General features: G+C 32.3%; 3 protein-coding genes and 1 non-coding gene across 7 annotated transcripts; 3 read left to right on the top strand and 1 right to left on the bottom strand.

The window, feature by feature from the left end:
• Nucleotides 1-2,543: 2,543 nt before the first annotated feature.
• TRNAA-CGC lies at nt 2,544-2,616 on the bottom strand. The gene has a single exon. It is a non-coding gene; the product is annotated as a tRNA-Ala (tRNA).
• A 4,758-nt stretch (nt 2,617-7,374) lies between these two features.
• On the top strand, nt 7,375-11,700 carry LOC120273218 (calcium-dependent protein kinase 2-like). The gene is made up of 9 exons (XM_039279849.1): nt 7,375-7,525; nt 7,646-8,152; nt 8,898-9,041; nt 9,135-9,287; nt 10,049-10,164; nt 10,893-11,060; nt 11,152-11,279; nt 11,440-11,539; nt 11,605-11,700. Exons 1-9 carry the CDS (start codon nt 7,375-7,377, stop codon nt 11,698-11,700), a joined length of 1,563 nt encoding a protein of 520 aa, XP_039135783.1.
• A 1,046-nt stretch (nt 11,701-12,746) lies between these two features.
• On the top strand, nt 12,747-24,732 carry LOC120273868 (transcription factor TGA2.2-like). 4 transcript variants are annotated; one of them, XM_039280604.1, is made up of 12 exons: nt 12,747-12,868; nt 12,953-13,096; nt 16,580-16,683; nt 17,493-17,563; nt 17,668-17,862; nt 19,093-19,161; nt 19,244-19,303; nt 21,476-21,553; nt 22,294-22,345; nt 22,939-23,210; nt 23,801-24,046; nt 24,191-24,732. In XM_039280604.1, the coding sequence occupies exons 2-12, from the start codon at nt 13,056-13,058 to the stop codon at nt 24,335-24,337; spliced, it is 1,335 nt and encodes a 444-aa protein (XP_039136538.1). In that variant the 5' UTR covers nt 12,747-12,868; nt 12,953-13,055; the 3' UTR covers nt 24,338-24,732. The 4 variants fall into 4 exon arrangements, with proteins under 4 accessions (XP_039136538.1, XP_039136540.1, XP_039136541.1 ...); XM_039280606.1 differs by lacking the exons at nt 12,747-12,868; nt 12,953-13,096 and adding an exon at nt 17,180-17,223; XM_039280607.1 differs by lacking the exons at nt 12,747-12,868; nt 12,953-13,096 and adding an exon at nt 17,180-17,223 and having other exon boundaries at nt 17,488-17,563.
• An 85-nt stretch (nt 24,733-24,817) lies between these two features.
• On the top strand, nt 24,818-26,112 carry LOC120273869. Its single transcript, XM_039280608.1, has 3 exons — nt 24,818-24,954; nt 25,216-25,419; nt 25,910-26,112. Exons 1-3 carry the CDS (start codon nt 24,937-24,939, stop codon nt 25,958-25,960), a joined length of 273 nt encoding a protein of 90 aa, XP_039136542.1. The 5' UTR covers nt 24,818-24,936; the 3' UTR covers nt 25,961-26,112.
• Nucleotides 26,113-26,471: the final 359 nt, after the last annotated feature.

Genomic DNA, 26,471 nt, shown 5'->3' with positions numbered 1-26,471 from the left:
GTGTGAAAAAAATGGCACAGAGTAAGTTTTTTATAAATCTTTTTAATTTATTTTAATTTTTCAAACTAAAATATCACAGCAATATTTTTATATAAAAATTAAAAAATTTAGTCTCTTTCCAAAATGTCCCCGTGGTTAAAATTTATATATATATATATATATATATATATATATATATATATATACACGCACATATATATAAACACCAAGATAGTGATTTTTACATATAAAATAAATATGCTTCTTCTAATTGGGAAAAAAAACAGAATTCAGATTATATCATGCATGATATAATTCATAGTTGATTAAAAAAAACAAACAAAATAGAGATCACTGTTTTTATTTTAATTTAATTTTAAGTTTTTCCAACACTTAGTCAAACAGCCTCTCTTTTATTAACACCTCTTGCTAACATCAAAGTTATACATGCTGTGGTTATAAGTTACAATAATCTTAATTAGTTTCATGTGTCTAAGTCATGCAATTAATGCATTATCTCAATCAAAGACCAATAATTTCAAACACTAAAACTACTTAACTCCTCCTCCAATAACCTTCCATTTATAAATCAACTTATTTGAATGAAAAGTATTTTAAAAAACAATCAGATTTAATTCAGTCAACATTTTAATCAAATCGTGACACCAATTAACTTGTTCAAATATGCTATCTAAGAAACAGCGAATCGTACGAAAAAGTTATTTACTTTATATTAAAAAGAAAAAAAATATCGAGAAAGATATATTATTAGTTAAATTGAGTGTCGATGCATATAAGTTTTTAAAATATTAAATAAAAAATTCTACGTGGGAAATCGGCCACCATAAATAAATAAATAAATAAATAAATCTAAGTTTATCAAATGATAATTTGATATGATTTGAAACTATGGTTTACCTAATTTACTGTGACTATGGTTGTTAAAATCTCATATTTTATTGCCATGCCAAAGCAAGTGATGTTGAAATTGAGTACCTTGTTGCTTGCTAAATTTGCTTGATATTAATGTTAATTAAATCTTATCTTCTTAACTTGTGATCAAGTTGCCAATTTGAAATTCGTAAGTAAAAAATAATAATCTTATGAGTGGAAGAAATAAATAACAAATAAAAATATCATATATATATATATATATATATGGTGGTTTTTCATGTAAAATATTTGAGCTATTTGACCATTGAAAACATTAACTTCAAATAAGATTTTTATTTTTATTTTTATTTATTTATTTATTTATTTATTTATTTATTTATTTATTTATTTTTATGTTGACTTTCAAATGGGAACATATAATAAATAATCTAGTTCATTTGCTTAGACTTTTTATTTAAATTTGTGGTTGATTTAAAATGTTATAGTACCATAAATTCAAATGGATGTAACTAATGAGCTGAATGAAATATTTGATCAAGGACTAGCACTATACAACTTAATTGAACTACCTTTTTTATTAATTATCAAGGCATCAATTTTAAGCAAAGTGGTATTTGTTGTTTTTTTTTCTTGCACTTTTTTTTTATTCAAGGTTAAATTTCCATCATTGAGCTAACATTTTTCATTAATTTGGTTGTTGATTTGGTTAGGTATTTTTCTTGTGTTATGACTAAGTGGGTATGATGTTTCAAATATTAATAATATTAAACTTTTATTTCATAATTATTAAAGGAGGTTTATTTGACATTATTTTGATGTCAGGTGGGGAAAAGTTGCTATTTTTAGTGATTATAAAAGCATTGATTTGATATTTTCAACAACTTAAACTTCATCTCTAAAAGGGGAAATTAATTTTTATGTCAATATTTATATTTTTAATGTTTAGAAAATGAAAATTGAATTCATTTCAAATCATAATAGAAGTTTTCAATAGGTGTTATTGTGTTCTGACTAGGTGCGCACATAAAGTGTAAGATATTTATCTTAAACTTTTATTTCATACTTATTATATAGGAGGAGGTTTATTTGGTATTATTTTGATGTAACAAGAGGAATAAAATTACTATTTTAAGTGATTATAAAAGTATTGATTGATCATTTTTATCAATCAACTTAAACTTCAAAACAAGAAAAAAAAAAGTTTTTGCACCACTTTATTAATATTATAGTGATTGAAAATGAAAATGGAATCTATTTCAAATCATGATTAAAATTTTCTTTCAAGTAGGCAATGACTGACTATATTAGGATAGACCTAAACCAGACATGAAAATGACGTATATTTTTTTTATTAAATATAAACTTATAAATAAGTAAATAATAACATAGTAAATGACATTAGGCAACTGATTATTAAAAAAAAAAATTAAAAAAAACGTAGAAGAATAAAAATAGATATTATTACAATTATTGAAAATGAAGATAAGAATCTACATGATTATAGTGGACAATAACTATGGTTACGATGGAGTAAAAAATGATGTATATTTTTTTGGTTAAATAATAAACTTATTTCAAAAAGGATTAAATCTCAAAATAAATAAATAATGGTAATTGGCATTTTTTAAAATAAATAAATAAATTAATTAATTAAAAAAAGGCATGAGGATTGGAGGTGCGGGGAATCGAACCCCGTGCCTCTCGCATGCGAAGCGAGCGCTCTACCATATGAGCTACACCCCCGATATGATTATAGTGTGGAAATGAAAATTAATATAAATATATATATTTGTTATTATTATATTGTTCCTATTTTTATAATAAAATAAAAATATATAATAATATGATAAAAATAAAGTGATGGAGCGCATCTCTTCTATCATTAATATAATAAAGTTATTGATTAAATTATATTGTTATATTTTAATATCTACATTTTATTCCACTCTCTCGGTGAATATCATCTATGTATTTTTTTTATACAATTGTTCTCATTTTTTTTCTTTTAATAAAACTATCCTCAAAATATTTGATTTTTTTACATTAAACTGATATGTGATTGAAAGCAATCTTCTTAAGTAGATTATTTTCTTCCATTCAAATCTTTTTATTTTTATTTTTTTGCTTTGATTAATTAGAATTATATAATTTTTTATATGATGAAGATATTTTTTTATTCATATATATATTTGAAAAATCATGTCAGAGGTGCATGTGAAAGTATTATCTCACACACATGTGCTCTCAACTTGCGTAAAGTGAGCTACTTATGTTTTTTTGACAAGACACAAATATTTTTTATAAATACCAATAGATCAAAATACCTTTTGCAGGAGACCTAATATTTTGATTGGCTTTGAAGTGTATGAAAGTATGTGTATATACACACTCTGTAAGAGAACTCCTTTAGTCCCACATCAGCTATGAGATGGAGTCCTCGGGTGCATATAAGTGGGGGGCAACCTTCCATATCAGGTTGGTCTTTTGGGGTCCATGTCCCACATCGGCTATGAGATGGAGTCCTTGTGTGCATATAAGTGGGGGGCACACAAGGACATGAGATGGAGTCCTTTTGTACATATAAGTGGGGGGCACACAAGGACATAGCCGATGTGGTTGCCCCCCACTTATATGCATACAAGGACTCCATCTCATAGCCGATGTGGGATGCAGACCTCGTCGCAGCAATCCCGAGGAGGGATACCCCGCCACTCAACCCTCAGGATGCCGCAAGGCTGATCAATATACCTGGAATTCAACAATAATAACAACAACAACAACAACAACAACAACAGTATGATACAAAAATATAGAGGTTCACAAAATACACATGGAAACAACCCTAACAACAGTAGGAGATGGTAATACACATAAGTTTAAGAGTATTTAAATACTAAACCATGCAACAAGGTTTTCTACACACTAGTGGATCCATAAGTCTTATAATATGTTACATGACAACAACAACATACATAAACTAAAGGAAATACAACAGAAGATAGAACAATAGCAAATGCCCAGTACGCTGCCACACAGTCACACCTACTACCTGCAACAGACTGGGAGGAATAAAGAGGGATGAGTAACTCAAGTTACTCAGTGAGGGGAGGTTAGCACAACTTTAGCAGAAATACACCAACAGTAATAACAATAATAAAACATCAAAATAAAAGTTTTACCAAAATAATACTAGTTTAGAAACATCAACACATAATAGAAGTCTTCAAAAGGATTAAAATAACATAATAATACCAAGAAAACCATTTTTACCCCAACTAGGGTTTACAACACCAAAACCACAAAACATGGTTTTAATAAATCAGCACAATACCCAACACTCACCAAGCATAACGTGGTCTAGAAAACTCTCTAAACCTTCGCCGTGGCCATGGCTAGGTTTAGAGAAGTCAAGGTACTCATGCCCTTGACATTGACCCATCAGTTCACCGGTTGGTGACTCCGGCTACCCGATGAATATCCAGTCAGGGCTCTACACTCCTACCTGAACTGGCCCTCGTAGTAATCAGCCGGTCATCACGCCACCTCAATAGGCTGGCTGTGGAGACCGTCTACTGCAGTAGGATATCACCAGAACAAATCACCACAATAAACATAACTCCACTCGGAGTACAATATCCATCCATAATCATAAATCAATAATACCTCGGCCATTTACACGAGGACAAGATAAACACATAAGCAAAGCCCAAACTTTTAATACAAAATAATTTGCAAGTCCCAACACAAGAAGCAACATGGAAATCCTTTCCTTTCAACAATTCAAAATTTGTTTCAAGCCTAGGATTTCACCAAATCAAAGATTTCCACAACAAATCTCAAGTTTCATACAAAATAAGGATTTCACAAACTCATGGATACATATATCAATCACAATTTCCACGATAACAAATCAAAAGCCAAATAAGACATCCAAGATTTTCTCAATAAGAACTATCATTCACCAAAATATCAAACAAGTATAAATCAATAAAACTTACTTGAAACATGATATGCATATATATATACATATATATAGCTATTGGCATTCTTCTAATAAAGCTATGCTAAATAATTCCACTCACTGAATCAGCAATTTGCCTTCCTCGCAAGCTACTCCTTGGCTAAGTCTTTGCCTCGAGCCAAGATTTCTTCTCCTTGCCAAAGCATAACAAAACACAACAAAAATTAGCAAAAACAAAACAAACAAGAAAAACCCTAAATTTTCTAACAAACAACCCTAATTCGATCCTAGGATTAGCTCAAAACTAGGTTTAAAGGTTACCAATGAATTTCTAGGGGTTTTAGCTTCATTCTAATCCAAAGAAATCAAAGAAACAACCAAAGATTGCCGGTGCTACAGTAACCTCAGAATTACTACAGTAAAACCGGCCCTTAAACTATGATTTTCTCCAAATTTACAACACCAAATCAAGAAATTTCATCACAAGCATTCTCACACATGAACAACAAGTCAATGGCTTCAATTTAAGCCTATAAACAAGCAAATCCATGGAGAAATCAAGGCTTTTAAAAATCTAAAAACAAGTAAAATATAAGAAAAATACGGTATAAAACAATAAATCCAAGCTTACCAAGTTTCAAGGGTGAAAAAAGAAGGAAAAGGACACTTGGTTCGCTAGAAAATCTCGCCGGAAAAAAATTAGAGAGAAGAAAGAGTTCGGCCAAACTAGGGGAGGAGGAGAAGAAGAAGAAGAAGAAGAAAAGAAAAAGAAAGGTTTTAAGAGAAAATCGTGTTGCTACAGTAGCAGATCACTACAGGACCGATCTGCTACAGGATCAAACTGCTACAAAACTATATTGCTACAGTATTGTGCTGAAAAAAATTTATAGAAATGGGCTAGTTTAATCTACAGTAAAACTTGGTTATAACACCTTCCCTATCAAGCCCCCACTTATATGCACACAAGGACTCCATCTCATAGCCGATGTGAGACGCGGACCCCAAAAAACCGGCTTGATAGGGAAGGTTGTCCCCCACTTATATGCACACAAAGACTCCATCTCATAGCCGATATGAGACTAAAGAGGGTTCCATTACATTACCCCACAAATCAAAGACTGACGCCCTCATCAATCCGGGTTAATCTGGGCGCTGGACTCTGGGGCTAGATTCTGGGACCCACCAGGGTTTTCACCTGCTCCGTGCTTAACCCGCTCCACACACCCGCCTGAATTGACGTGGACCAGTCCCAACCGTGCCCCACACCGACTCTCAATGAAAGTACCAATGTAATGCACACTAGTGGTGGGGAGAGCGGACCCCAAAAGACTAGCCTGATAAGAAAGGTTGTCCCCCACTTATATGCACATAAAGACTCTATCTCATAGCCAATGTGAGACTAAAGGAGTTCTATTACACACTCCTAAAAATCGGTATCTATTCTCTATGTTAGTTTTGAAGTGTGTGTATATATTATAAAATATACATTCGTGTGTGTATATATCCATTATCTATGTATATATATTGTCATTTTAAAATTTTCTAAAAATAAAATAAAATCTTAAAAAGTTGCACTACAAGTCTACAACCAACTAGGATTGTATATGAGTTTAACTAATTGGGCCAGGCCCAAGAAAAAAAATAAAATCGAATGGAATTTATTTTTAAAAATGTGAATTTAATTCTAGCTTGGAGCTAAAACCACATGAAACTAATTTAAAGATTAAGCTCAAACTCATTTTTTTTTAATACAAATGGTGACAAACATCCCCACTTAAAAAATTTTAGTACGGAATTGTAGCATTTATAGTGGCTTAATGACCTCTAAAAATTTATTATGTGGGGCAGACTAATACTTGGGAATATAACTCAATGAAAGTAAATCCCACTCTCCATGCAACTTTGAAACAGTGAAGAATACGATTTCCCTTATAAGGGACATCATACTGAGACCTAATGTACAATAAATAAACAATATTATATAGTTATATATCTCAATAAATAATAAATAAACAATACTTCTATAGTTCTGGCTCATATTTATCCATTCACTACCAATGTGCCTCACCATTAGACCATACTAATATATATTAGCCGCTAGAGCTTAATTCAAAGCTCAACCTTTTAGGATTGTTTGAGTTTTTTCATCAAACTGAGATTATATATATATATATATATATATAGATATATAGATTGTGGTTCGGCTAGTTTGAAAACCCAATATAGAACATATAATTTCACAAGTTTACAAGGGTATACTTATATATATATATTTAAAAAAAAACCCAAGCATTTTCAAGAAGACCCTTGAAAAAGAGAAGACCGTTGCCTCTCCCGCCAAATTCTCCGGACCTCTCCTTTCAACTACCATTGTTTCACAGACTCTTTCCTTTTCCTCTCTGGAAAACAAGCCTACCTTTTTTTTTTATTTTTTTTCCTATTTTTTCTCCCATTTCTTCCCAAAATTACATCCCTAACTCCTCCTTCCTCATTCCCCAACCCCAACCCTAACCCTAACCTTTATCTCCACCATCCCTTCTATGGGCAATTGCTTCTGCTATGGGAAGTCCTCCGATCCTCCGGCCGATCCCCCACCCCTTTCCGATCCCCCTAACTCCACTCCCTCCCCTCATAAACCATCCCCTCCTCCGTCTTCCACCGCTCGTCCTCACACCAAACCTGCCGCCATCGGTAGGTTAATTTTATGTTTTTTTTTTAATTGTGAATAGCCACAATTAGAATTCAAACTCTTGACTTTTAAGTAAATGGAAAATATTTATGTATAAAATAACATCTTATTAAATCAATCAGGTCCGGTGTTAGGACGACCAATGGAAGACATCCGTGCAACATACTCGATCGGGAAAGAGCTCGGCCGAGGCCAATTTGGCATCACTTACCTTTGCACACGCAAGGCAACTGGCGAGCAGTTTGCGTGCAAGACCATTGCCAAAAGAAAACTTGTCAATAAAGAGGATGTCGAGGATGTCCGGCGAGAAGTGCAAATTATGCATCATCTCACCGGACAACCAAACATTGTTGAGCTCAAAGGAGCTTATGAGGACAAGCAATCTGTGCATCTTGTGATGGAATTGTGTGCCGGAGGCGAGCTTTTCGATAGGATTATCGCAAAGGGGCATTACACCGAAAGAGCGGCCGCGTCGCTTTTGAGGACTATTGTTCAGATTGTTCATACTTGTCATTCGATGGGTGTCGTTCATCGTGATCTTAAGCCAGAGAACTTCCTCTTGTTGAGTAAAGATGAGAATTCCCCTCTCAAAGCCACTGACTTTGGACTCTCTGTGTTCTTCAAGCAAGGTTTGTTCATGCTAATCAAATGGAAATGGAAGCATATATGAATATGCAGAGAGTGTTGATTCATTATTACATGAATTTAACTTCATGAAGATTGTTTTGATTATTAGTTCTTTTGTGGAATGGAAATGCATGCATTGCATGAAAATAGTAGTGGATTAATTAATGAAGACTTATGTATTGGATTGAAGATTGAAAGAACTCCTAGGATTCAAAACAATTGTAATTTTCATATAAGTTTTGTCATAGATACAAAAATAGATACTTGATTTTAGATTGTATTCATGAGATTTGTATTATTATTATTATTATTTCAACAATTTTAATTCTCTAATGTTATATGTTTCCGTGTAAAAATCCTCACAAATCAGCTTTATTACTTACCCACCTTTTAAAAGAAAAATCAACTAAATTTTTTTATAAAAAAATTATACCATCATTTATCATTTTCTCTTGTTAAAAAAAAAACCAATGACTAAATTTATAACCTAAATTTTAGCTATAAAACTATTTGTGAGCTATTGTTAGAGAAACTAATAGTTCCACATAGATTAATTTATAAAATATGGTTAAGTTTTTTGTTGAATCAAATTTAAATTAATATGTTCTTTTTGTATCTAACAGGAGCTATACAAACAAGTATTATTATTATGATATTAGTTATTATATATATATATATGTATATATATATGTCATTCAACTCATCACCATGTATTTATTTTTTTTATTAATTTTCTTATATAAACAGGTGAGGTGCTTAAAGATATAGTAGGGAGTGCATACTACATAGCACCAGAAGTACTAAAAAGAAGATATGGTCCTGAGGTTGATATTTGGAGCATTGGAGTCATGCTCTACATTCTTCTTTGTGGTGTTCCTCCATTTTGGGCTGGTATTTTTTATTTTTATTTTTTGTAATTTGATAGTTAAAACAATATATATATATATATATTAATTAATAATTTTTTAATGTATTAATTAACAGAGACTGAGCATGGAATTTTCAATGCCATTTTGAGAGGTCAAGTTGATTTTGCAAGTGATCCTTGGCCAAATATTTCTGCTGGTGCAAAAGACCTTGTGAAAAAAATGCTCACTGTTGATCCTAGACAAAGAATTACTGCTTTTGAAGTTCTTAGTAAGTTTGTTTCTTCTCATGTATTTAAATTAAAAACAGTAAAATAATTTAAATTAGTCATTTATTAGGATAGATCTCATATATTATTATTATTATTATTATTATTATTATTATTATTATTATTATTATTATTATTATGCTATAAACACTTGGATCTAATAGAAGTTTTGAAATGAGAAAATTATTGTTGATGGATCAAAAAGTTAAATATTATAGGTTTTAGGGGTTTCTGTGCAAAACTAAAAATTAACTAAGTTTTATTTATAATTATAGGGGATTAAAAAGAGAAGAAGGTGCATTTTTGAATTTTTATGATTTTATTTAATTTAACCCAGTGATAAATGGGCTAATTAATGTATTTTATTTCACAGTTCCAAACAATGATCATACATAGTAACTTTACATTAATGTTTTTATAAATAATAGTATTTAAATTATGACATGTAGAATTTTGAGAAAGAACTACAAAGTAGCTATTTATTAAAATTAAACAAACAGAATAAAAAAAAAAGAACAATAGCAATAAAGCTGAGAAGCTAAAGTAAAACAAAAATAAAAAAACCTAACCACGACAACTCTAGAAATGAAAACCAACATCTTTAATGGCTGTCATTAACCATCTAGGAAGATCAAGACCGAGGTTGTTAACAAACATCTTTGGTGAATAATGCATCTACTGACATCCGCAAATGACATATCTTCGTGTGTGTGTGTGTGTGTGTGTATTGCAATGTTGCATTTATATGTGTTTGTTAAAATAGATCATCCATGGATTAAAGAGGATGGTGAAGCACCTGATACACCACTTGATAATGCTGTTCTAAATAGATTGAAACAATTCACAGCAATGAACCAATTCAAGAAAGCTGCTCTCAGAGTAATCCTCTTCCTTGTCATTTGATTTTTTGATTTTTATTTTTATTTTTGCTTGCATAATCTATAAAAATGAGTAATTGCTAATATACTTTTTAAAAAAATATTTACTTATACATTTTTGAACATTTAAAAGTTATTTTAAGAAATTTATAATCAAAATTTTTATTTATTTATTTTTATAATGTGGACATACCACACAACACACATATCTTAAATCTTCACGCATAATTTAGAAGTGAGTCAAATCCTCAATCTTCTACATGAGAGTTAATTGGACTACCACACACCTATTATGGCAAGAGTTTATAAACAAAATATTGTATATGTTTTTTAATATAAGGTTATAAAAACAAATACGGTTTTTACAAAGGCATATTTATAATTATTCATTGTAAATGAATTCTCATTTACAATTATTCGTTTTATTTGTTTATTTATTTATATTATAGACCCTTGCAAAAATAGCCAATTACTTAAAAAAAAAATCATATTTATTTATATACACTTATAAATTTCAGTTACTTAAAAATTTATAAAGGAACAATGTTGTTTTTTTAATAGGGGGTATGTAAACAAACAATCATGATTTTTATTGGATCGTATTAATATATACCAGTTCTAGAGGGATGTACAAATAATTTTCTCATTTATAAAATTAAAAAATAACAAAAATAAAACAATGTCACATGAATTGAAATTAAATGATAATAATTAAATGTGATTTTGTAGGTAATTGCTGGTTGTTTATCTGAAGAAGAGATAAGAGGTCTGAAGGAAATGTTCAAGAGCATGGACACTGATAACAGTGGAAGTATAACCCTTGAAGAATTAAAACAAGGGCTTTGCAAGCAAGGAACAAAGCTCACTGAAAATGAAGTCAAACAATTAATGGAAGCTGTATGTTTTTTTTTCTTTATAAATTAAAGGTCTCTAAAATTTTCCTGGTTTTTTTTTAATATTTTATAAATTTTTATGATTTTTATCACAGGCTGATGCAGATGGAAATGGAACTATTGATTATGAGGAATTTATCACAGCAACCATGCATATGAACAGGATGGACAAAGAAGATCATCTTTACACCGCTTTTCAATATTTCGATAAAGATAATAGCGGGTACATAAGTGAATTATAATTTATATGTTTTTTTTAAAAGAGAGATAAAAGCCCGGCAACCACTTGAACTAAGTGGCTTTGGCTAATTTACATGTTGATTATATAATACTATTGTGTTGATAATTTATTTATTTGTATATTTTTTTTAATTATTTTTTAGGTATATTACAAAAGAGGAGCTTGAGCAAGCTCTTAAAGAGCAGGGCATGTTAGAAGGCCAAGAAATCAAAGAAATTATTTCTGATGCAGATGCTGATAATGTAAAAGATCTAGAACTATTTATTTTCTATTAGATTTGTTTTTAATTTTTTGTTTTTTTTTTCAGGATGGAAGGATCAATTATGATGAATTTGCAGAGATGATGAGAAAAGGAACCCCGGAGCCGAACAATTTAAAAAAGAGGAGAGATGTTTTCATCTAACTATGCATGAGTCATAAAATATAAAGAATTACTCAAATTACTCATCGAGCATCGTAAATTCCTAATATTGTTGATGGACATGGAGGGGGATTTGAGGAGGGTGGGGTGCAAATTTAGAATATATATATTTTTTAAAAATGTTCATGATCTTCATGTGTAATATTAGATATTTTTCTTGAAGATTAATGGGGTTGGTTTCATTTAATTTCTTCCTAATTATATCATTTATAAAAAAAATCAAGTTATTTTGCAGGGGTCTATATGAAGTTATGAACTAATGAAGGAAAACATCTGTTTTTTTATTTTAAAAACAATGCATGTTAGTAATTAATTATAATAATTGATAAAATAATACCTTATTAAGTTAATTTAAGAGAGAACCATGGATATTTGTTAAATAGTTAGATCTATACTATATATATGATATTGCAAAATGGTTGGTAAATTATTACTTAAATAGTGAATTGATAGACCCAACTTTGAATTTTTGAGCCAACAATACTATAGAATATTGTAGAAAAACTGATATTACTATTTATCCACTGTTTATTAGGTCTCATATGGAAGGATATCATTTATCTTTTCTTTCAAGGTTATATGCCAACGAGATTGATTAATTATGTTTGGTTTTTGAAATTTTTTTAGTATGCATGTGGTAGAATTCTAATTGTCTAATGTGACGTCTGAGTTTTTGACCGAGTTAATAAATTCATAAAGAGCAAAAAACCACCATAATTATTATACTAAAGTACAGTACAGTGGTACTTGTAGTCTTTGTAATATATATATACATATTACAAACTCAAATTACAAATTTCGCAGGGGTGTATAAGAAACTGTGAAGGAAATTTTATTTATTTGTTTGTAAAATAAGTAATTTTAATAATTTATTAATAACTCAGTCGATAATTTGCGTAAACCTCCTTGAAATCTTGATTATTACATGAAAATATTTTGAACCATAAGAAAAAATAAAGTTTCCAGGGGGCTAATTGTAAACCAACGAATAATAAAGGACAAAATTGGTGGAAAAATTAAACCCCAAAGAAAACGACATCCCTTCATATTTCTAACCCTAAACGGAGTTCGAGGTCTCTTTCTCTCTCTCTCGATCGAGCCCGGCGGAGATCTGGTGATTTCTAGGGTTTTTGAGGGGAATCGATTTGGGGTTGGTTCCTTGCTAGTGCTTTGAGTTGAAAGTTACTTTCTTGCAGTGGATTGAAGTGAGATTTTGGGGAATTTTGTGGTTTAGGTTTGATTCTAGGGTTTTGATGGTGGGGGAAGGGCGAAGATGATGGATGCGAGGTAGGAAGAGCTGAGGTTGAGTGGAAGATGTTAAGGAGGTGTCGGGCGGGATGCCGAGTTTCCTCAACTCGTTGCCTGCGGCTCGTGCTATGTATGTTGATAATTTATTGATTTCTGTTTTGGATTCACTTGTTTGATTTGCTGTTTGGTTAATGAATTTATGCTTGGATTTCTTGTTTTTGTTGGAAAGTTTGGGATTTGGTTGAGTTTGATTAATTACTACTTAGGTTTATGTCAAAATGGTGAGAGTTTCCTTTCCTGAATTTCGGAACTAGAAGAATTTCAGTTGTGAGCTGACAATTATGGGCCTGTTTGTCTTTGATTTCTGTTTCCTTATCTCCAGGATATAAGAAAATTATGAGAATATGTTTGACAAACCATTTTCGGAAAACATTTTGTATCTTTTTTTCCCCTCGTTTTAGATAACTCCCAAAGAAATTTTATTTAAAGCAAAAAACAAAAACAATTTTTTTTTATGGAAACAAAAATGAAAAATGAGAATATGGAAAATATTCTCAAAATAAACAAGCCCTAAGTGTGTTTGGCATTATTCATGCATGCAAAATATTGTGTGCTTAGGCGGATTTGCTTATCGCACTCCGTTTTGGAGAAATTATTTTCAGTAGGAAATGTTTGTAGCTGTTGTTTTTTAATTATCTCTAAGTGAAATGTAACTGATGTGTACTTTTCATTGTTCTGATATTACCTAATGTGGATTGAGATTGAAATTTTGGCCTCCAGCTCGGCCAATTTACAGAATGGTTTATGCTTGGTACAGTGCATTGGAACTTCGAATCTAAGGGGTTAGGCTTAGACTTGTTGATCCTTCAGTTTATTGGTTAATATATATAGAAACCTCTTTGCTCTGTTGGAATTGTCAGCATCCTGTTCAGGAAAGCCTTGTTGAATTTGGACATGCTGTGTGTATGGCCGTTAATGGGTTTATTTAATAGGGAGGCTGGAGACTTAGCTGCTATTAGGGACTTGTAATAAGCGTTGTAAATAATTCGGAGGCTAGGGTTTTAGGAATTTGTGGTGAATAATTTTTGCTATCCTATAACTAGAACTATGTGAGGAAAGAACCATTGAAGTCTCTTAAGGAGAAATGATTTGTATTTGACCATGACACTAGTTAGCAGAATTAGGAAGGTTCATTAATCAATATGGCATGCATTCATTTGCTAAAATGCGGTTTTTTTTATTTGTCCCACACATCTTTGACTTCATGTTTTGCTATTCTTACCAATTCACAGGACAATGATTATCGTTATTCTCTTTGTGTTCTTCGGCATTGTGTTTTTCCGTTACTCATCTGTATTTGTTCTTAGCAATGTTTCAAAGCACCTTATCTCTAACATTTTGATTTACAAGACATTTAGACACTTTGGGACTGTTGGGTGGACATGATAAGGACGATAGTATAGGATAAATTATCATATCATGCTATTATCTTTTGTTTGGTAAGCAAACAAGATATGATAGTTTTATCCTATTAACCCACTTTATCCGACCGACCACATGATAACTAATCCTATGGGGAGTCCTATATGGAGGTTCAGGATAGAATCGGGAATGATATGATAAAAAATTAAATTTATTTATTTTTGCCTTTTTTCACTTGGTTTATCTTATATAGGTTTCATTGTATTAGTTAATTTTAATCGTTAAACTCGAGGCTTGGGACAGGATGGTTGTCAATAACTAGATATGACATGAATTTCACTATTTTAAGAAGGGTTTCTTACATCGCGAAGAACTGGTTGAAGGGTTTCTCCGTCGATCTTGTACTTGAACTAGTTTTTATCATAATGTCTTCCTTGATCATGTCTTATTTTTAATTTCTCTAGTCAGATAATTTTTTCATTGATTTTGATGTGGAATAGGCTTAGATCTATTTATTTTGATTTTTCTTTGATCAATTTTTTTTTAAATATATTATAAAGGGTAATTTTGTCTATTTACATACAATTCATATTATACCCTACCATTATGTGGTTTACTTCAAATGTAAATTGGGATAATAAAATGCTATTCGATATTTATCTGGTGCATATCAAACACATGATAGGATACGAGTTTATAATGCCCATATCCTTTCTTACTCCTATTTAGAGATGGCAATTTGTACCCTACCCGACGGGTATCAGTACCGACTTGCGGTCAAAGAGGGTATTACCCTCTTTGACCGAGCAGTCTGAGCTAAAGGGTATACCCGTTAGTTTTTTTGAGCGGATGCGGGTCGGGTAAGGGTATGCCCCTACCCCTACCCTGCATCTGCCCTTTACCCTTACCCGTTGAAGAGGTGCGAGGTAAAAACCCGTACCCGTGACCCTTTACCCTTTCATATATATATATATATATATATATAATTTTTTTATTAAACTAAACATTTACTCAATATCTATTTTCATGGTGATTAATTTGAAAATAATACTTCAAATTTTCTCTTAATATATTATTTTAAATTTTATTTAATTTCTATATTTATATTTGATAATATTATCAAAATTGAATTTTAGATATATATTAAAAATCATAATTAAATTTAAAAATAAACAAATATAAAAAAATAATGTTATAATAATTTATTCTATAAATTATAAAAACATCCTGAAAAATAAGATACTAATAAAAAATCAATTGGATATAACTTATGAGAATTACTTATAATATTTTTTATATTCAAAATCTTACTAGATATTTATAAAATTTGAAGCTATATAAAATATAAATAGTAGATATATGAAAAAATTTAAAACAAAAACCAAGATAGTTAAACATGAACAAAAAAAAAGGTAGAGTTACCATTGAGTTCTAAATAAATGTCATTTTTATGTGATTATATAATTTAAGATAAACAAATATATATCAACTTGTAATTTTGAATTTATGGACATGTGTTTAAAGATTGTAATATAATGTATAATTAATTTATTTTTATTATTATTTAAATTTAATTCGATAATTTGAACAATGGGTAACAACGGGTAAGCGGGTACCCTGCGGGTAAGGGTAAGGGTATGATTTTTTTTACCCTGAAGGGTACGGGTATGGGGTAGGGGTTACGGGTACGGGTAAGGGTTTTGGCATACCCTACCCATACCCTACCCGTTGCCATCCCTACTCCTATTAAGTTCTCATATTCTATCCGCCCTTATCATATGTTGTTCACCAAATGAGCCCTTCAAGGTTACATTACACTAGACAATTTCGAGTCATTTTTGTATGAACTTTGCCCTTATCACCTAATGACGATTCTTAATTTTTCTCTGCTTTACCTATTTATAAACAGCAGTTTGTCACCCTCTTTGAGCTGTGGGTTAAATATTCCACAAGATATATTATAAAGATTTGGTAAATTAAATATAATTCAAATGATTTTAGAGCACATTGATGTCTCTTATTTTTATTGTCAAAGGTTGTTGTGTCATACAACTCAGTATACTTGGAACTCTTGACGAGCATTTTTTCCTTTCAATGGTGATTATTAACAGAAACATTTGTTTTTCTATTGATGAATATGGTATTTTATTTTACAAAATTGATGATTAGTGTTTACAAATCATTCTTGTAGTGTTTCAGAAGGAAACCATATGCATCCTTCAAGAACTTCTGATTTTGGGGCATTGGAGCAGAACATTGGACTTTGCATAGAGGAAACAACTATTCTAAGTCGAGGTATTTGATTGTGAATTTTGCTTGGCATGCTAGTCTATAATGATTTCATCATTGTTCAGTGTTGCATTTTTTTCTTTTTTTTTTTAAATCTTGTGTTCCTATTGGATTTTAAATTTAATGCCTTCTGTTTTGGTGGTAACAATGCAGTTTGTTTCTGAATTGTCAAATGCTCTTGATGGTTCATGCTTGAATTTATGTGTAACAAAGTTTTAGACTGTAGTTATCTCAAGCTTCAAATAATTTATACATCTTGATAAAATCTGAGAAAACTTGATTCCAATGCTAGCTTCTCTATTCAAATCTATTTTACCTTCAAAGAAAAAAAAAAGCTGGTTGCATTTCGTTTTTAAAACAATCTCCAACCATATGGTATGGTTTATATAGCTTAGTTGATAATGATGTCATCATTGTTCATTGTTACAAATTTTTTTTTTCAATCTTGTGTTCCTATTGGATTTTGAATTTAGTGCCTTCTGTTTTGGTGGTAAAAATGCAGGTTTTTGCACAATGTCAAATGCTCATGATGGTTCTTGCTTGAATGTATGTTTAGCAAAATTTTGGACTCTGTACTTATTTCAAGCTTTAAATAATTTAGACATCTTGATGAAATCTGAGAAAACTTGATTTTATTGCAAGCTTCTCTGGTCAAATCTATTTTACGCTTGAAAAAAAAGATAGTTGCATTTCATTTTTGAAATTATCTCCCCCAACCATATAGCATAGCTTGTCTAACTTGGTATCTGAATCTGCTTACAGAATCTGACTTGACCTTTCTTGTATGTGTTCTTAAATGATCTCCTTTAGTGCAGATCCTGTGATTGATCCAAAGCCAAGTAGTCAGGCTGTTGTTACTGATCTTCAGTTCAGTGCTTACGCTAATGTACGCTTAATAGATAATTTTCATTTGTTTTAGTGAAATATAACGGTATACTTGCTGGTATGTGAGAAGTCTTATTCTGTTTTATCTATGTTATCTAATTACAGACACACCCCTCCTCCGACATTGCTTCTCTCGCTGCTAGAATTGGGCCTTTAAAACTTCCACAAAGCGGGCAACAACCGCATCCTGCATCAGTGTCCAGTTCTCACTTTGAGAACTGGGGTGAGTCTACAATGGCAGATGCCAGCCCTAGGACTGATACCTCCACAGATGTGGATCATGATGACAAAAATCCAAGGGTGATATATTTTTCATTATTTTTAGAAATTTCTGTTGACGGGTTTAAGGAATATAAATGTGTTTCTTTCTTGTGTGATTTATAAGGTTTTGTAATTTGTCCTTTTATCAGTTTATCTAGCATCAAAACATTATATTACTATTTTCTGTTATTATTATTGTTTTCATATACCCACCTTATTTTATGGTCTTAGTTTTAAAATTACTAAAATTAGCCTTTGCTCTCGCTTGATGTGGGCAATAGAATGGTGCGTAAGTTTCCGGAGATGCTGTCACTATTTAAGCTATATGTTTTAGGTGCCAGATAATTTCTGTTTATTCTTCTTGTTTATCTTCATACTCAATTTGTTACCTTTCCATCTGCTATGTTGATAAAACTCTTTATTTGGGAAATCAAGCCATGATGAGTTTGTAGTATATGCAGTCAGAACTTAATTCATTGTAATGTGGCTATCTCTTTAAATGTTTGATAAGAGATTCGTCTTGCTGCTGCTGTAGATCCTGGTTCACGTGCTAATGTAGTTCAGGGTGGATAAACACAAGCTTTAATCTCCGGAACCCCTTTAGATGGGATTCGGAGACTAAAACTTGTAACTTCACAATAGGTCTGAAATATACCTGATTTCAATACTGAAAATGAACTTAGAGGCATGAGCTTCACTCTCTGACTAATTTTTAATTACCATCTCACAAAGGCCTCTGACTCTCTCTAAAGAGTTAGAAGAACAATATGGAGAAATTAATAGAAAGTAGGTCGGAAAATAGTGATGAAGATCACAGAAAATAATTGGGAAAAAATAAGTTCATTCTCACTCATCTAATTAGAGCTTTCTTCTAAAAGATGGTACCTGGTCCAATTTTATAAGCAGAAGAGAAATACAAAGCACAGCAACTTCCTAATATAGAAAACTCTAATTGTTGTAAGACATCAAGTCTTGACGTAAATAAAAAACGGCCTAAAATAAAAATCTCCTTATTGAACTCTTTTAACATATATAAAGTAATAAAACTAACCTAAGATAAAAATCTCCTTAATTGGTGAGAAAGATCCTATTTTCTATTTAGGCCTCCTCCTCCTCCTCACGAAATCTTTTTGAATTTAAGATAATCATGTCGCTCCAAATAAGAATTAGGAATATCTTTATAATTAAACCTTTCCTTCTCTTGTACTGCATCATATACTAGTTTATATTGTTGATTTCCCATGTCTTCATTTTATGCAATTTGATCAGGTGCAACCTATTGCTGTGGTGCCATCCGATTCAAGTGACAGATCAAAGGATAAAATAGGGGACCAGAAAGTAATTAATCATTATAATTTTAACCATGTACGTTTTTTTTTTTAAAGTTATAAGTAGTTTAAAACAACTTTTTTGTTTGTAGACACTTCGTCGTCTAGCTCAAAACCGTGAAGCTGCCAGGAAAAGTCGATTGAGAAAAAAGGTATCTAATTTTCTTTTATGGTTTTAACTCAACTTTTTCTCTGAATGTTACTTAGGAAGAAACTGTAGGACTTTGCCCCCAAAACCCTACACCCCTCTCTCTCTATCTCTCTCTCTCACTCGCTCACTCACTCACTCGTTCACTCCACGCTCACATTTTTATGTTTCAACTGTATCATCATCACTTTTTTCATTAGCCAATTTTTTTATTCTTAAACCTATTTGCTTGATAACTCTTATTTGGTTGCAAAATGTTAAGAGGCTGCGCTGCTATGTAAAATATGGTGCCTAAACAATTTGAAGTTTTTTATACAATGCCTACTATAACAATTGTCATCTTGCTTATCTTCTCCTTTTGTATTCAGTTTTTATATTCTTGAATTATAGTGTGTTAGGAGAAGCATGCAATTACATTTAGCCTAATGTCATGAAGTTCTGATCAAACATACAGAAGATGTGATATTTGTTCGGTTATCTCCAAGAAATTTTTTGGCATGACTACTTTTGCAAAGTGTTTGACTCTTTATTTAATGTTGACTTTGCTTGTAATTTATCTATCTTGGTTGATTCTTGGTGTAGTGTATTTACTAATTCTTGGTGCGGCATATTTACTATGTAGTAATGAACTCTTTCAGCTATGCTTTGGAGCCCCAAGTGATAGATTTAGGTACCCTTGATTTTTTATCCACAAAGGATTGAGGAAGCCCGGAAGGTACACATTTTTAAATAACCTAGTATAACTTCCTTGAGGAAGGTATGCTGTGGTCGTAGTGTTGTATCAGACAAGAAAATAGTGGAAAAGGTGCGTAAGCCTTTTCATAGTTCAAAGCAGCAACATGACGCCTGCAGATAAATGATCAGGTCTGCTTTGATACTGATTTGACAGTGAAAGTATGGACTGATGTCTCAAAAACTTAAACATAGCCCAATCATAGTAGTATTCTAGGCTGAAAATAGATCTTGAAATTTAGCTCATGGACAGGCACAAGCTGGCTGGCTTGAGAAGATAACTTTTCTTCCTGATTAATATAATTAGAAAATATAAACTGGTCCTAATTAGATCATCTTGCAAGCCTTGGATTGGGATCTAGTCACGGGACGATTTTGCTTGGGTTTTCTGTGGGAACCTATGGTGAGGAGTGTGAGGGTGATGGAAGGTGGATCTCAAGAAAGAGAGAGAGCTGCCTATCTCAATTGAACAAGCTTTCTTTCTTGCCTTCTTCCATTAGGTTCATTCTTTAAATAACAACACAGGCTACTATTTTACTTAGTACATAATAATAGGGATTCTAATCCCTTTATTATAGGACTTAACTAGGAAAGAAAACAGAAGACTTATTTAAAATCGGATTCTAGAATAATTTTTTACCATAGTTTATTGATACCATCTTTATTTATTTCCTTTAATTTGTATTCTTTTGATTGCAGCCTCGATTCTCATCTTCCTTTTCTTGAACCTCCTTTTCTTTTTTAGCTTAATTTGACTTAATCTATCGTCGCTTATAATGTTTGCCCCAAAAAGCGTATGTAACATATCATAACTTGAAGGTGTCACCTAGCTTTTTATTCTTGTGGATTTCTAAACTCAGCCAATTAAATTCATCGCCGTGTTAATACCATTAATGAGGCAATAATCCATGCAGTGATCTACCTTGACTATTGTGAACCACCTCCATTGTTTTATGCAAGCTGCCAAATATCTGTGGGTCCTATATCTTTATGATCCCTGAAATATTGTGAACTTTATTCAGTTACTATGGCTACAAATGAAGAAACACCTGTTTAAAAGAAACTGACGATAACAAGCTGGAAATTATGTTTGGATTTGACTGTCAATGTGGACCTGTGGTGCTGTAATTATCATGCCAGGCTTCATAACTAACAACAATGTTCTCATATTAAATTCTCTTATAGGCAATTATATGAATATGGATAGCACACTAACAGTTTCCAGGAGGCTTTCTGAACTGCATGCAAATCACTCACTTGCTTCCCTGGGTTGTTATTTTTATTTTTTTCTCCCCTTGAAATTTTATTTCATTGCCCAAGCTCTTCAACCTTTTTTTTTTAAATTTTTATTCAACTGTTTGTTCTTATTCTTGTTTCCTTTTTTTTTTCTTTCTTTGAAATGTTGTTCTAATACTTTTTTTTCTTTTAAAAAATATATCTTAAGGCATATGTCCAACAACTCGAGAGTAGTAGGCTGAAGCTTACTCAACTAGAGCAGGAACTCCAAAAAGCTCGCCAGCAGGTATGACCATCACAACATATTTCCATGCATTTTTGTGTTTTCAGTGTTGTTAAGGCGCACCTAGGCGCGCACCTAGCCCCCCGGGTGCAGCGCTAAACCTTCTTAGCGCCTCTAAGGGTCTAAGGCAAGGCGATTTTAGTCCAGTGAGGTTTTTTTGCGCTTTTTTTTTTTAAGCTTAAGGAGCAAAAAAGGCACACTTGATTGAAAAAACTGTTGGTTTTCTATTGTTTAAAAGAACCACAATTTATTGGTATTTGAAAAATCTCTAAGTCTATTAAAAGAATTGAATCTAATAACTAAGCAATAAATATTTCACTATTTTATACAATCCTCATAGAAGGCTGTGATTCTGAATAAGGAAAAGAAGATGAAAACACGAATTTAGAGTTTGACATTAATGATGATGATTATTAGCTTCTTATGATTTTAGGAATAGAATTTTGACTTTAAGATAGGACAAGTTTGTTAATATTAGAGTTTAAGACTTTAAGCTTTCTATTTGTCTATGATTCTATCATATACCATATATATACATATATATTCTTTATGTGTGTGCTCCTTACTTCGATCTGGCGCTCGTTTTTTTTTGCGCCTTGCGCTCGGGCGATATAAGGGTCCGAGTGCCTCGGGTGCGTCTTGTGCCCTTAACACATTGGTTTTCGGCAAAATTATATCTACATAAATTGTGTTCTTGGTAAAAGATTTTAAACAGATCTCTTCTTGGCTTCATCCCTTTGCAGGGTATATTTATTTCTAGCACAGGAGATCAGTCACATGCTGTGGGTGGAAATGGTATTTACCTTCTTGCCTATGGACTTTATTCACCTTACAAGCATCTGAGGAAGCATGCATCACCATCAGTGATATTCTTTAGTGCCTTTCTGTGAAGAGTGTTATATATGCATGTTGGCTGTGCATATATAGAACTTTTGGGAAATAGTCCTGCCTAGAAATTATTTGCAATGTCTGCCTTGAAATTTTGTAGCTGTGATGAAATATTTGAGAGCATTTATATATGCACACACATTAAATGGTATTTCACTAATGTCTTGTGCAAGCCAAAAGTTTAATCAAATGGTATGTACCCCATATCTAGATCACGTAACATGAAAATAATAAAGGTTCTGTTGTGAACCAAATTATATGTCAGGCTTTTAAAACTTCTAAAACTAAGCTTAAGCTGGTTTACTATATTTTGTACAATAGGGAGTGACTCAGGGTTAATTTAACCTTGTGGAAGACTCAATTCCTGTAATCGCCGTGAAATGTTTGAATCTGCGTTAATATTGCTGCTTCATGTCTCCGCAGAACGATAGTAATATTATATTTCTAGTAAGAATTATTGCCTTTATGGCTTCATAATTAAATGGTATGTTTAAATACAGGAGCCTTGACGTTTGACATGGAATATGCAAGGTGGTTGGATGATCATAATCGGCAAATAAGTGAACTGAGGAATGCGGTTAACTCTCATGCAAGTGATACAGATCTTCGTGCTATTGTGGATGGTATTATGTCACATTATGATGACATCTTTAAGCTGAAGAATGCTGCTGCCAAGGCAGATGTCTTTCATTTGTTGTCTGGCATGTGGAAGACGCCTGCAGAAAGGTGCTTCATGTGGCTTGGAGGCTTCAGGTCATCTGAGCTTCTTAAGGTACGTCTAGTCACTTATTCTCATGCTAACTCTGAGGGGGAATAGGTATTTATTCATCATGGGTTATAGATATTTGATGATTATTGCATAAATTGCTTGATTTGATTATAAGCTTTGAAAAAGGTGCCCACATCTTCTAAGATTAAGACCATTGAGAATCTTATCAGAGGCACTCAAGATTTATGTTTCAAGAATGGGCAATTTTTCTGTTAATAATTTACAGAAAGTTACATCAATGTGCATGGTATTCAATCCCTGTAATTAGTAAATAAATGAGGAGAAAAGATGCAGAAATACAAGGAATCAGGATGAGACTCATGCCAAGAAAATATGGAGATCTAATTAAAGTACTATTTGAATTTTGTTTTATATATTCTATTGTGAGCTTTTGTGGCACATCAGCCAGTGCTTTTTTATTTATTTATTTATTTATTAAGATCCTTATCCTTGGATTTTGTAATGTGGCAATGTGATTGGCCACCTATTGATCTCTGCATATAGCTTATGTTTTTGTTTATCTTTGAGACTACATGCTTCAGTTGCTCTTTTGTTCATTTATATGTGTTCTAAATTGTATTGCAATAATGCAGCTGCTTGCAAGTCATCTTGAGCCTCTCACTGAACAGCAGCTAATGGGGATATGCAACCTTCAGGAGTCCTCGCAACAAGCAGAGGATGCTCTGTCACAAGGAATGGAAGCATTGCAACAATCCTTGGCAGAAACTTTGGCGGGGTCTCTGGGGCCCTCAGGATCTTCAGGGAATGTTGCTAATTACATGGGCCAGATGGCAATGGCAATGGGAAAGCTTGGTACTCTAGAAAATTTCCTTCGCCAGGTAACCATATTTAGACAACTTATCATTCTCCTTCAACTAATTCTTCGAGTTAGATGTACCGTGTTGTTTGAACTGGATTTGTTTCACATAACTCAACTCACTTAGAAAGGGACGACATTATTCTCTTTTTATGTTTGGTATCAGGCTGACAACCTACGGCAGCAGACCCTCCAACAAATGCAAAGAATCTTAACTACTCGTCAAGCTGCCCGTGCACTTCTTGCCATAAATGACTACTTCTCGAGGCTTCGTGCTTTGAGCTCTCTTTGGCTTGCAAGACCAAGGGACTAATGCAACAACCTAAGGATCTGACTCAGATTATCAAATATCCCTCCATCCATGGTCTGAAGATCATCTGCTGATCCAAAGCCAATTTGTGTGGTTCTGTAGATGCAATCCAGACCATCAGAGAATTTGGCTTGCTCATATGATTGGTCTGTTTCTTTCTTGTACACTTATATATATATATATATAGTTTGGGGGAGATGTCCATATCCATGTACCATCATCAGTTAGTGTAAAATTTGATGTGTGTATCTTTGTTACTCTGCATGATTGCTGAAGACAAATAATTGTTGAAGCATTTATGGTTTGTTCGCTGTAGGTCTTTGATCGAGTATGTAGAAAATTGACATTGTATTTTGTAAGGTGAATATTGATCTGCATAGAAGTTGTCTGTAACTTTATTTCCCGGTTCGGTTGTCTACAAAGATTGTCTATAAATATCATGGGAATCTAAAAATAGAAAAACTGAAAGTTTCCTTTCTATTAACCGGCTGCCTTTCTGTTATCCTTTCATAGCATGGTTTTATATAGGGAGAAAGAAAGATGGGATCAGAGCAGTGGTTGTGTTCCCGGGGCCTGCCACCGGACTCTCGAGCATTCCGGGCATGGAAGGTGGCAATGAGGTGCGGAATTTATTTTTTTTAACCTGTTCTCGTGATTCAATTAAATGCTATGATGTTCTTAACTAGTCCATCTTTTTGCTATTGATGATTCTTTTGAATTCATTGATTCCTTATAGCATCGGCTTCTTTGATTAACTTAATGTTTGCAAGATTACTGTTGTTTTAAGACATTGTTTGTTATTCCTTGACATTGAAAGCTTCAGTCTAAAAAAATTGTTATGATGTTCATTTGCTTCCTGGTTCCTTTTTATCAATGGACAGAAAGGATGGACAGTTCCTCAGTTTGGGGGTTGGAATGAGAAAACAGGAGGGGCGCCGGATTACTCGATGGTGTTCTCACGTGCTCGGGCCAATCGGAAGCAGCAGAAGACGAGCGATGTTGTTAAGAAATCAAGCGTAGCTAACGAAGAAGAGAATACTATCAGGCACCAGCAGGATCAACGTCCAAACAATGACTGCTCTACTGTCAGTATTTATTTTTCTCTCTGCTTGCCGTATTTTATATTGTTTTTCGTCGTCTTTGGCCTGTTTTGCCTTTTTTGTTTGTTTTGTCTTTTTGTTTGCGTTTAATCAAGTTCTAGAAATTTTTAGTTATTTGTGTTGTAGGGGAATTGTTTTCACAGAAAAATATCTGAATATTTGATGTAGGGAAATGATTTTCTGCAATAGAATTTGGTGGCTTTTGGTGATAAAAATGAAAATAAAAAAATATTTAACAATATATATATACATTTTTATGTGGATTGCAAGGAAGGATTGTTAAAAGAAAACTTGACTGATTTTTTCTGTTCTTTTCAAAGGGATTAAATAAACCAAAAAAAAAAAAACCTGTGATAGTGAAAAATAAAATTTTGATTTAATATATTTTTTTTAATAATTAAATTGATGAGTCTTATAAATGTTAGTGAGTGATTCTAAACTAATGATTGATATCTATGTATCCATGAATATGCAGAAAAGAAGGAAGCTGCTGAGCTACTTGTGTTTGATCCCTAATGCTCATTAAATCTACCAGTCATAGATTTGTTTTCCCCAAAAATGAAATGAGAGAGAGATGTTATTCAGTGTGGTGGTAGCAAGGACAAAAAGTTGTGGAGTGGTAAATAATTGGGAATATATTACTAAGAGCTTCAAGTGTTATTATTAATCTTGCGAAGATCTCCGAACAATTTCACTTTTGGTTGTTGTTTTGAAGACTGTATTTATATATTTATATATTGCATGGATTTAATAGGTAATAATACCTCATCTCATGCATCTCCTCAAAATATAACTTTACATTAAATTCCTTTCAAATGTCATTATCTATACAACAAACAACAAAAATCTTAGTCATCAGAGGCTTATCTTTTGTGTTTTCTATATAATATATAAATGGGATGCACTTTTTTTTTTTATATAAACCTTAACAAATAAGTCTGGTTGTTTAGCTCAACAGAGAATAAAATATCTTGACAATGAATTTCCATGGACCTTATCAGATTATTCAAGAAACTGACAAAAAAAAAAAGGCATAA

The sequence above is a fragment of the Dioscorea cayenensis genome, chromosome 12, assembly GCF_009730915.1.
Source record: "Dioscorea cayenensis subsp. rotundata cultivar TDr96_F1 chromosome 12, TDr96_F1_v2_PseudoChromosome.rev07_lg8_w22 25.fasta, whole genome shotgun sequence".
Taxonomy (NCBI): domain Eukaryota; kingdom Viridiplantae; phylum Streptophyta; class Magnoliopsida; order Dioscoreales; family Dioscoreaceae; genus Dioscorea; species Dioscorea cayenensis.
This window is presented reverse-complemented; position numbering and strand designations above follow the sequence as displayed.

Coding starts and splice junctions, on each gene's coding strand:
- LOC120273218 (XM_039279849.1), top strand. CDS start 7,375: ATGGGCAATTGCTTCTGCTATGGGAAGTCCTCCGATCCTCCGGCCGAT. Junction 8,153..8,897: donor CTCTGTGTTCTTCAAGCAAG/GTTTGTTCATGC, acceptor TTATATAAACAG/GTGAGGTGCTTAAAGATATA. Junction 11,540..11,604: donor CTGATGCAGATGCTGATAAT/GTAAAAGATCTA, acceptor TTTTTTTTTCAG/GATGGAAGGATCAATTATGA.
- LOC120273868 (XM_039280604.1), top strand. CDS start 13,056: ATGCCGAGTTTCCTCAACTCGTTGCCTGCGGCTCGTGCTAT. Junction 21,554..22,293: donor TCCAAAAAGCTCGCCAGCAG/GTATGACCATCA, acceptor ATCCCTTTGCAG/GGTATATTTATTTCTAGCAC. Junction 24,047..24,190: donor TAGAAAATTTCCTTCGCCAG/GTAACCATATTT, acceptor GTTTGGTATCAG/GCTGACAACCTACGGCAGCA.
- LOC120273869 (XM_039280608.1), top strand. Junction 25,420..25,909: donor CAAACAATGACTGCTCTACT/GTCAGTATTTAT, acceptor ATGAATATGCAG/AAAAGAAGGAAGCTGCTGAG.